At 48.0% G+C, this 11793-nt stretch overlaps 1 protein-coding gene across 6 annotated transcripts in view; it reads right to left on the bottom strand.

Annotated features, from left to right (window-relative positions):
- Positions 1 to 5877: 5877 nt before the first annotated feature.
- Arhgef15 (Rho guanine nucleotide exchange factor 15) overlaps positions 5878 to 11793 on the bottom strand; it is a 14807-nt gene continuing 8891 nt past the window's right edge. For 2 of the 6 annotated variants that reach the window (XM_029546526.1, XM_029546525.1), the window contains 7 exons: positions 10660 to 10734; positions 10469 to 10561; positions 10205 to 10365; positions 9952 to 10104; positions 9518 to 9600; positions 9309 to 9413; positions 5883 to 7581 (listed from right to left, as the gene is read on the bottom strand). In XM_029546526.1, the coding sequence (XP_029402386.1) occupies positions 7430 to 7581; positions 9309 to 9413; positions 9518 to 9600; positions 9952 to 10104; positions 10205 to 10365; positions 10469 to 10561; positions 10660 to 10734 (822 nt within the window). In that variant the 3' untranslated portion in view covers positions 5883 to 7429. Of the gene's footprint in view, positions 7582 to 9308; positions 9414 to 9517; positions 9601 to 9951; positions 10105 to 10204; positions 10366 to 10468; positions 10562 to 10659; positions 10735 to 11793 lie in introns of all 6 variants that reach the window. The other 4 variants (XM_021212644.2, XM_029546527.1, XM_029546529.1 and 1 more) reach the window with 4 other exon arrangements.

Genomic DNA, 11793 nt, shown 5'->3' on the forward strand with positions numbered 1-11793 from the left:
AGATGGTTGTGAGCCACCATGTGGTTGCTGGGAATTGAACTCAGGACCTCTGAAAGAGCAGTCAGTGCTCTTAACTGCTGAGCCATCTCTCCAGCCCCACATTTTTTTTTTTTTAAGATTTACTTATTATTATATCTAAGTACACTGTAGCTGTCTTCAGACACACCTAAAGAGGGCGTCAGATCTCATTACAGATGGTTGTGAGCCACCATGTGGTTGCTGGGATTCGAACTCATGACCTTTGGAAGCGCAGTCAGTGCTCTTAACCGCTGAGTCATCTCTCCAACCCCCATTTTTTTTTTTAATTTAAATAATTGTTGTTCAGTGGGCCAGCAAGATGGCTCAGTGTGCAAAGGCATTGCCAAGCCTAGAGACCTGATTTTGATCTGCATGGCCCATCTTAAAAAATAAAGGACTCTGAAAAATTATCAGTCTAACAGAGAGGGGGGGGAGAGGGAGAAGGAGCGAGGGAAAGAGAGAGGGAGAGAGAGAGGAAGAGAGAAAGAGGGAGAGAGAGAAATGTAATTTAAAATTTTTTTAGAATTACTTTTCAAAAGAAAACTGAAACTAGTTTAAGCCAAGAATACACCTGCCATCCAACAGTTGGAAGATGAAGCCAGGCCACCAAGAGGTCAAGATGATCCCAAGCATGTAATGAGTTCGGGGCTTTCCAAAGTTACAGAAAAATTCAGGTGTGTTTCTACACACCTCTCATCCCAGCCCTTGGGAGGAAGAGGAGGGCGGATCTCTGTGAACTGGAGGCCAGCCTGGTCTACAGACTGAAGTGTGTGTGGGGGAGGAGGTAGGAAATAAAAAGGACAGTTCAAGAAAGGAAGTGTAGTTTTTAGGGGCTTCCAGCTTCAGCAGTGGAATGTTTACGTAGTCACAATACATAAGGTAAACACTGTATGATGGGTTTCCACTCAGCGTCAACAGACAGACAAAGATCGGAAGATGCATTCAAGACAACGCAGCAAACACAGCAGCCTCCAAGTTGGGTAGCCCACTGCGCAGCCTTGGTGAGAATGATGGCGGCACATCGAGGCAGACGGGAAATGAGGCTGTTTTCTAGAATAGTCTCATGACCTGAACATAGCAAAGAGGCAATGTGAGGCCTCCAGACCCTAAAGGACCCATGGATGTACCAATCTCACAGAGGAGACACCCGGGCAGGAACCGAGTCCCAGTAAGTGGGAACAGGAATCTGTTTTGTGGCTCTGCACTGGAATCATAGTGGAGTGAAGGTTCTAATTCAAAAGTTAAGATGAAAACTAATCAAGGCCAGCCTGATCTATAGAATGAGCTCCAGGACAGCCAGGACTATACAGAGAAACCCTGTCTAGACCCATCCCCCATCCCACCCCCCCCTCTCTCCCCAAAAAAAGAAAAAAAAAAACCTAGCTGGAAAGAGAGCTAAGTTATTAAAGGTGTTAGAGGTGCGAGCCTGGCAGCCTGACTTTGACCCCCAGAACCTACTTAAAGCTGAGAGCTGAGAACTGACTCCACAAAGATGTCCCACGACTTCCACACAGTGCCCCTTCCAATAACAGCACATAAAACGTATTTTTTAAAGATGAGTTATGCCAGGTGGTGGTGGCGCACGCCTTTACTCCCAGTACTCATGAGGCAGAGGCAGGTGGATATCTGAGTTCAAGGCCAGGGATGAGGTTTATAATTTAAGGCTGACCCAGGAAATGGGAAAGTCTCACCCAGAGTAGGAAGAGAGCCAAGGAAATGACAAAAGCTTCCTCCATGGCCTTACACAGCACTGAGATGGCATCCAGCTTCCCATCTGAAGACCTCAACACTTCCCAAAGAAGCTCACTAGACTACAGATTCAGGGAACAAGCCCAGCATGCCAGGCCTTCCTTAGATCTCCAGAGTTGGGCGACGGGCTGACAGGTCATTATACGTGGAGTAGTATACAATCTACCCTTTAGTTCTTGTTTAAAGATTCATGGGTTGGGCGTGGTGGCGCACACCTTTAATCCCAGCACTGGGAGGCAGAGGCAGGCAGATTTCTGAGTTCGAGGCCAGCCTGGTCTACAAAGTAGATTCCAGGACGGCCAGGGCTACACAGAGAAACCCTTGGTCAGCTCAGCCCAGCCACAATCAAGGCCACCCTCATCTTCAGCCAGTAGCAAGTCATCAGGGAGACCGTCCCTTGTTGTCTAAGCAAGACGGTAATATAATTTCCTAGAAAGAGGATTCCAGTGTTCTGGCTTCAACTGTGTATCCCCACAGAGTCAAATCTCAGTAACTGGAGGATCTGACCACAAACTGACTTACAGATGTGACATTATGCTAAAACTTGTCTTCTGCATGGCCCACTCAGAAAGTGAGCTTGGCAGTTTCAGATCTAATTCGAGTATTTGTAGAAATATTGCACAAATGTTTTTTTAAATGGTTCACAATACTCTTTCAGAAATGGTGATGGGAGAGTCGCCTTGGAGACAAACAAAAATGAGATTATATACAAATTGTTGCATAAAATAAAGTGGAGACATCTGAGGTGAGCTTAGTGGAAGATGCAGCCCACACTGGTCCAGTCGCAAATAATATGAATAATATAAATCTCCCCCAGATTCCAGGCAATAGTAACATAATGACATAGGTATAAAAGTGCCAAACCTTGCTGGGCAGTGGTGGCGCGTGCNTTTAATCCCAGCACTTGGGAGGCAGAGGCAGGCNGATTTCTGAGTTNGAGGCCAGCCTGGTCTACANAGTGAGTTCCAGGACAGCCAGGGCTACACAGAGAAACCCTGTATCGAAAAAAACAAAACAACAACAACAACAAAAAACCCACAAGTAAATTGCATTCCCATGCCCACATGAAGTCGTGTCTCTATGTATTTTAAAAAGTGGTATGTTTCTGGGCAGGGACTTTAGGATTCCTGGGCTTGGGATTGGCAAGAGAGAGAAAGGGAGGAGATCCACTATAGCAGGAGATTGTGGAAGAGGGAAAGGATTCTGGGCCCAGAGCAGCCAAGATAGAATTTAGAGTTTAGTAAGTAATAACTCGGGATTATTGGCAGGAGGTGGATTAACTTCGTGGAGGTTGGGCAGTGGCCCAGGATAGAGCTGATTGAGTCATGTCAAAATAGGCTGTGCGCGTGTGTCTTCCATTCTCGAATGTAAAGCGTTGAGGCGTGTAGCAAACCCGCTGCCCGCTGCCAGGATCTATATAATATTTTATTCAACAGATTTAAGTCTGTCCACAGCGGAATTTATTGGGAGGTAGGGAAGATTTGCTGACAGAATCAGATTCTGAGTAGTAGCTAAAATAAGCAGATCACTGTGAGGAAGGGTGTGACCTTTGGTTAGGACAAAGTGTTTCACTCAAGATCAGATGTACTTGGTTTACCTCAAACCGAAGGAAAAGTTAAGCACATTCCTGGTGCGGGTCATTCTACCCCACAGATTGCCTTAGCTGGTTTTATCTGTTTATAGTTTACCAAGAAAACAGACTTGGTTACTTTAGAGCAATTCTGTGATTGACCTGCCTTGCTTGGCTTCCCATGGTACAACCCCAGCAACCAACTTTTAAGGAAAGCTTTATTTATTTATTTATTTATTTATTTATGTCTTCAGACACCCCAGAAGAGGGCCTCAGATCTCATTATGGATGGTTGTGAGCCACCATGTGGTTGCTGGAATTTGAACTCAGGACCTTCAGAAGAAGAGTCAGTGTTCTTACCCACTGAGCCATCTCACCAGCCCTCAGTCAGTGCTCTTAACGGCTAAGCCATCTCTCCAGCCCAGTGCCCTAACTTCTATTAGGTTCCACTTTCTAAAGCTTTCTCCCACCAGCTAACCTTGACTAAGCCTTCAATCCATGCCCTTCAGGGGACATTTAAGAGCCAAATTTGTGGGATATGGTGGCACAGGCATGAAATCCCCATATTCAGAAGGTGAAAGCAGAGGGTCAGAGCCTTCCTGAGCCTCTACTCAGATTCAGATGCACAAAACAAATAAGATCTGAGCCTTTACACAGCTCTAAATAGCCCTAGCTATGTCCAGCAGAGTCCAGCAGCCAGCTCAGGCTCCAGGTTCTCCTGCGGAGACTCAACAGGAAAAGAGACTACTCCCAAATCCATCATTCTCCAGCTAACCCATCAACAACCATGCGGCTTATCACTTTAGCCATTCCTGAGATCCTAATCACCGAGCTGCGTGTGGCAGTGCAGGTCCGGAACCCAGCACTTGTGAGATGGGGGCAAAAAGATCCCGAGTTCAAGGCCAACCTCACAGAAAGTTTGAGGCCAGCTGGTCTGCATGCACACACACAAACCCACACACACTTGACACTACATGCCTATTCAAAAGGCAATATGGCTGTATAAAGGCATGGGTAGCCAGAGCTAGGAATCAGTGAAGTCTACTTACCATACTCACCATAAAACTAAACGTTTCCTCAACTTGACTTCCTTAAGTTGGACCTCAATAACTAATAGTTTTTTGTTTTGTTTTGTTTCTTTGCTTTAGGGGGTCAGGGTCTCACTGTGTCCATGGGCTGACCTGGTATTCTCTATTCATACCAAAGTGGCCTCAAACTCACAGAGATCCTTCTGTCTCTGCCTCGCTAGTGCTGGGATTAAAGGCAGGCAGACACAACCATCCCCACTGGCACTCCTCCTGCCTCGGGCTCTCACATCCTAAGATTTCAGGCATGAGCTACCAAACCTGCCCTGACTTTTATAAATCTTGCAGAAACATATGCCCATGTGACTCCACTTCTAGGGTCCTCCAGTGCAAGTCAGGAGACCTGAAGCTTAAGCTATAGGAAACCATATAGGTTCTGGGGGTTGGGCTCAGGGTGTCAGGCTGGGTGGCAAGCATCTCTGCCTGCTGAGTCATCTTGCCAGCCCCAAGTTTGTATCTCATGTTAAAGAGGGGAAGGGTTCTCTCTGATATGGCGGCTCATGCCTATAACATCAGCAGTTGGGAGTTGGAGACAGGAGGATTGAAAGAGTCTGAGGCCAACCTGGGCTATGCAGTAAGACCATGTCTCAAAAAACAATGTTTTTTGGCCGGCATGGTGGTGCATGCCTTTAATCCCATCACTCGGGAGGCAGAGGCAGGCAGATTCTACAAAGTGAGTTCCAGGACAGCCAGGGCTATACAGAGAAACCCTCTCAAAAAACAACAACAACAAAAAGCAATGTTTTTAGAGACAAAGGGGGAGCTTGGTGGAAAGGAACGCCCACCAAGAATCAGGGTAGATACACCAACCAGGTCTGTCTCCACTGCTGCCACCTACAACTCCTGGCCCACAGTCCCCTTGTCACATTCCACAGCTGCTTCTTTCTTGTCACCTGGGTCAGATGTCATCTCCTCCAGGGTCTCCCTGGCTCGCTCACTCCACACCGATCTGTCACAGCCTTTGGAGAGTGTATCTTCTTTGTAACACTTTGTCCTACACTCAAACCAGTATAGGCCCCCTAAGGTGAAGGACACTTTTTTTTTTTTTTGAAGGACGTTTTTTACACTGTCTTTTTCGTCTCCCAGAACTGTGCCTGGCACATAAGAGGTGGTCAATGAGCAGGCACAGATTGGAATCAGACAGACACTTGACTGGTCAGTGAAGGTCTTTGCTGTTGACTCTGTTCCCTTGACCTTGTACTGTACCCTCTAACCAGCTCCAACCACAGTGACCCTGCCCTGCCTTCTTCCTCAGCCTCCAACAACCCCAGCTGCAGCGCCTGCGGTCCACTTCAAACATGGCTCCCCTAAGAAGCTGTGCAGGAGCTGACACACTCCAGGCAGGCCTAGTACCTGCCCTCTAAGCTCTACATCCAGTGGAGCCCACACCTGTTCTAGGCACTGGTGCATCCAGTACCCGACCCCCACATAAATCTGTGTTTGTTTTATAACCACTGCTCTTTCCAGCAACATTTATTGAGGGTTTCCCATGTGGCTGGCACTTTGCTGGATGAAAGCTGTGGACACGCAAAGTGCCCTTCTGCCTTCAAGTCCCCAGAGTCATTACCCCTCCCATAGTCACCTAGGCAGTCCCCATCTGGGCAGGTTGTCATACACGAAGGAACAGTATTGCACAGTCCTGAAGACTTAGAAAGCCTTTGCCCAGGTCTGGGCCCCAAGCCCAACAATTGTCTATTCTATTGTCTTGGCCTTCACCTCTCCAGCATCACACAGGGCAGGTTCTCTAGCAGAAACCATGGTTGAGTCTGAGTAACACCATCAGCTCTCTACTCCCTCCTGAGTTCGGCCTTCTGCTTCTGAGAGGATCAGGATAGAAGATCAGGATGGTTGCCAGCTGACCCGGGACCCAACTTGTTCTGTAGCCTGAGGCTGAAGCTGAAGCTGAGGCTGAGGCTGGCTGACATCATGATGACAATTCAAGTCCAGAGATGACACAGAGCAGACACGGATCACAGAGGTCAATGCCTGGGATAGGAAGAGGTCCACAGACTGCAGAGGATTTCAAATTCTAGCAGCTTAGTCCTCAGTGCCTTCCTTGCGGGGCCACCAGCTGCTTCATAATACTAGCCTTCAACTGTCATAGAACCCAGAGATACCCCGGAGACCCTGAATCTATGGCTCACATTCACGATCCCAGTCTTTGGGCAACATATGTTCAGAACTCTTTTTTTAGTTCTCAGGACATATGGCTTTTTTGGAGAAAATAAGAGGATAAATGTGAGATGATAGAGGAAAGGATTCAGTCATCGACAGGAGAAGGGAGAGGTGCGTGTTCTTTCTCTCTCTCTCCCCCTCTCTCTCTCTCTCTCTCTCCCTCTCTCTCTCACACACACACACCCACCACATTCAGCACAGTTGCCTTCCTAGATACATATATACATGAACACACATGCACTCATATTCTCTGAGATGCACTCTGGATTCTTCTAGAAGAAAGGATGTGGTTTAAAATGGGCAGAGAAAGTAGCCCCAAAACAGAAGTATTAGATTAATTTAATACTTCCTACACTCAAAAAGTAGGACCAGTGGCGTCTGTAAAACCAACAACGGTGACTACTGGTCTCTTGGGCCCAAATCACCATCTTCTTTGGCTGGATGGTGCCATCCCATCCCTTTTGTCTATGGGACTACTTTAATGACGCCATTTCTCAATGCAATGCCCCTGCTTCATCTTCCTTGGTTGTGGACATACTGTGATACCCTCTGGCCATGGCCTCAGCCTTGGCCATTCTGTACTTAGCCTGTCTCCATTGGCAACACATTCGAGCCATCCCTATTCTTCCTCGTTGTGGGCTCAGATGGTCTTGTTTCATTAGCTGTTCTATCCCTATTGGTTGCCTCTAGAGGTAGTGTTTCCACTGACAGCAAGTAGATGGACGGACGGATGGATGGTTGGACAGATGGATGGTTGGACAGATGGATGGGTTGACTTTTTGTTCCCCATGCTGCTGCCAGTATCCCATTCTGTGCTCCTCCCTAGCCTGCCTTAAGGTTGAGGGGTGTCAGGAGTGCCTGAAGAGGGTCCTATAGCCTCAAGGAGCTTCTGATGCTGGCGAAGATGCTTCCTCCTCTCATGTTCTCCTGTGACTTCACACACCAGTTGGGCAGGGAAAGCTCCAGGAAGCCCCTTAAGCCAACCTGAGGAGGGGAGAAAGATTTGTGTGGAGCAGGACCGAGGTCAGGTGATGGGGATGAGGGAGGGGAATCCTCAGGTCTCAGGGGATTAGTGACAAAGACCAGAGCATTCAACTTCAGTCACTAGTGCTCCTGGAAAGGATATCAGAATCCGTGAGGGTCTGTGTCAGTTCTCTGCTGGGTCCTGCAGTGACTGCTCACATCACTCAACCGGAAGAACTTCTAAGCTTGAGAGCTGGCTCAGCGGTTAGGAGAAATTGGAGCTCTTCCAGAGGACTCAGGTTTGATTCCCATCCCCTACGTGGTGACCCACAACCATCTGAAACCCCAGTGCCAAGGGATCCAGTGCCCTCTTCTGACCTCAGCAGGCACACCAGGCACACACATGTGCACAGACATACATACAGGCAAAACACTCATGCACATAAAACAATAAAATAGATAAATCTTAAAAAAAAAAAAAAAGAAAAGAAAAAAGAAAAATCAATCTGAAGAAAGAATCCTGGCAAGGACTGCAAGGTCTTTGTTATCTCCGTGACCTCGTTTGCTTCCATCATTCCCTTCTCTGGGTCAGTCTGGGCACACTGGCCTCCTGACAGTTCCTATTGCACAGCTGGGACTAGGCGTTTGCCCTGCTTGTGCCCTCCTGCTGGTCCACTCTTCCTCCAGACCCTGAATGCCTAGGTTGGTCACCTCTGTCAAACCCACTCTACCTCCTGGTACGTCTATCTCCCCTGATTATGTAAGATCCCATGGAACCTTAGAATCTCCGCCTCCCTTACTCATCTCCATCTTTTGTCCCATTGCATCCGTCCCCTTCTAACATACTACATGTAACTACATGTAATTTTTATTTATTCTAGATTTGTTTTGCTTGAGACAGTATCTTGCTATCTACTTCTGGCTGTTTCAGAAATTCACTATGCAACCCAATCAAATATTGATCCTCTTGCCTCAACCTCCCCAGTACTGAAACAGCAGAGCTACAGTATTGGCCATTATTGGTTTTTTGTTTGTTTTTTGAGAAAGAGTCTCAGCCAGGCAGTGGAAGCACATGCCTTCCATCCTAGCACTTGGGAGGCAGAGGCATGTAGATTTCAGAGTTCGAGGTTAGCCTTGTCTACAGAGCAGGTTCCAGGACAGCCAGAGCTAGAGAGAAACTGCATCTTGAAAAACAAAAGAAGAAGAAGAAGAAGAAGAAGAAGAAGAAGAAGAAGAAGAAGAAGAAGAAGAAGAAGAAGAAGAAGAAGAAGAAGAAGAAGAAGAAGAAGAAGNGAAGAAGAAGAAGAAGAAGAAGAAGAAGAAGAAGAAGAAGAAGAAGAAGAAGAAGAAGAAGAAGAAGAAGAAGAAGAAGAAGAAGAAGAAGAAGAAAGGGTCTTACTATGTAGCCCTGGCTAGCCTGAAACTCACTATTTAGACCAGGCTGGCCTTGAACTCCCACAGATTTGATTGCCTCTGCCTCCCAAGTGCTAGAATCAGAGACAGCATCGGCAGCACCACACCGGGCTCACTTAACCTTTACCGTCTGCTTTTCATTAGTGCGCACACCCCAGAGCCAGCCTGTGGCTCATTAGTGCAGCATCTGCCCATCCTGTGTCAGGCAAGGACTTGATCCCAGCACTTCCGGAACGGGAAAAAAATCATACAGAGCAGAGCAGTGACACATCGTGTGTTTGGCTCATGCTGTTCAATAAATACTTGCTGAAAGAGTAGACGAAAGGCTTGCTCACCTTCTGGATTCTTGTGCAGATGCTTTCGGGGGGCCTTGGACTCCAGACTTGGCCCCTCAGTCTTGGAAGGTGTGGATGGCTCTGAACATAGCTCCTGGGAACACTCTGGTGAAATGTGGGTCAGTTGGACCCCTCGCTCTTTTTAGTTGTCATCCCATATTCCCCTTAGACTCACATTTCGTTCCCTCCTCCCTTCGAGAGATGCTTACCACAGTCCTCATAGATGGTGTCTGGGGAACAGGGAAGGGGACCTGGGGTGGGAAAGGCTCCCAGCCAGCGCTGCATGTCTGACCTAGTGGTGAACAGAGGGGGTGGGGAGGATTCATGGTTGGCCTAAGAGACGCTCCTGGTAAGCAAGAGAAGCAGAGAGGAAAGAAATAGAATACAGAGTCTGAGGGTCCTAAGAGTGGCTTGTTCCTTTGCTTGTTTTGACAAGGCTGCCCAAGCTGGCTTCAAATTCATGGTCCTCCTGCCTATCCCTGTCTTCCCAGCGCTCAGATAATAAAGGTAAGGCTACCATACTGGTTTGGTTTCTTTGGCTGCTGAGGATTGAATTCCGGGTCTCAGGCACGCTCTTGGCAAGCTCTCTACAACTAAGCCACATCCCCAGCCCCCAAGAGTGCTTTCTATAGACGTGACTCACAGTGAGGCCGCTTGGAGTAGCCTGTGGGTGGGGCGGCCCTGGTGGTTGCTGAGAAGTGAGAGGCGGAAAGTAGGGGGTCCAGATGGGTCAGGAACCTGCTGGGCCTGCACCAGGGAGCGATGGGCATAGTCCAGAACCTGCAGCCGCTGCCCACTGCCCAGGGAAGAGGGCGTTCAGAGGAGAGCAGGGGTCCTGCTAAACGCCTCTTCCCCACTCCCGGCTCAGGCTCCCTCCCCTCACACGCAGGACCCACCTCTTGGGCTGAGTGATAAGCAGCAGGTCACTGAAGAGCAGCAGGCAGAGGGGAGTGAAGCGTGGACGGGAGGTGAAGAGCACACCCCCCCTCCGACACCCCAGCTCGGTCAGCTCCCCCTGCAATTCCAGGCGCCTTGACCAGGAGACTAGGGGTAGAGCCTGGGAGAAAAAAAAGAGAGAGAGAGATAGAGAGAGAGAGATGCTCTAGACTCAGGGTAGCCTGGTGAGGAAAGGCTAAATGGAGAGTCTGGGCTGGACTGACCTTGACTTTGTGGAAGCGCAACCTTTGGGTGAGCCGGATCAGCTCTTCCGTCTGCTTCATGCGCCCCACCTCAGCGCTGCAGCGCTCAATGATCTGGTGAGAAGCACCCAGTCACCCATCGCAGCATATTCCCTCCTACTTCCCCTCTGCCACTTGGCACCTCTTCCCTCCGCAGCTTCCCTTCTGCCCACCTTGCTCACAGCACCCAGGGCCTTCTGGGCATTCTCCTGACGACTGGACCCCTCCTCTGTCTGGCTTAGAATATTCTGAAAACAAAGAGGAAGGGAACTGAGATCCTCGGGCGCCCCTGAGATTCTGAGGTGCTGTTTGACCCAGCCCAGCTTTGTCAAATGTTCCCTTTATGGTTGAGACCCATTGAGACCTACCTCTTACCAGCTGCCAGAGCCTGAGCAAATCAGGTTAGTGCTCAGAGCCTAGGTTTCTCCATTTATAAGATGGAGCTGATATCTGCTTAGCATGTTAACCTTAGGAGGAATCAAAGTGATTTATAAAGAGGATTTAGCATAGTTCTTGGCACACCATAAATGGTGGTTGTGGTGGGTTTTAATAATGACTAGCCTAACAATAGAGCCAGACAGTTAGAAATACCTAAATTCCTATCTTTTATTTTATTTTATTCTTTTGTGTGTATGTTTTTCTGAGACAGCATTTTTTTTTGCTAAGAAGCTCTGGCTGGCTTTTAGGTCTGAATCCTTCTGCCCAGCCTCTGGAATGCTGGGATTACAGGATGTACCATCATACCTGGTTCCATCCATTCTTTTTACATGAACTACTACGCCACGTTACTCAAACTGCACCTCTGTTTCCTCCCTTATAAGGTCTTGTAAATATTGGTTCCTGCCCTTGCACATTTGTCACGGGGGTTATAGAGGTGTGGCACATTTAGAAGGGGGTCTCTAACGGCACACTCAGCAATCACTGAGTTAGTATGCTATTACAGTTATTATGCCGTCTACATGAACGCCGGACAAGGCTGAATAAAACTCAAGGCAACTGGGTTCGCAGCTCAGTGCCGAGACTTGTTTAGCATGAGTGAGGCATCGGTTCGATCCGCCCACAAAAAAGAATTAAATAAAATAATAATAATAATAATAATAATAATAATAATAATAATAATAAAATAATGGGGCTGGAGAGCTGGCTTAGTGGTTAAGAGCACAGACTGAACCCAGACACTATTGCACATGCCAGCAAGATTTTGCTAAGCAGGCTTTTGTGAGGCTATGCCAGTGCCTGACAAACACAGAAGTGGATGCTCACAGTCAGATATTGGATGGAACACAGGGCCCCCAATGGAGGAGCTA

Source organism: Mus pahari, chromosome 14, assembly GCF_900095145.1.
Source record: "Mus pahari chromosome 14, PAHARI_EIJ_v1.1, whole genome shotgun sequence".
Taxonomy (NCBI): Eukaryota; Metazoa; Chordata; class Mammalia; order Rodentia; family Muridae; genus Mus; species Mus pahari.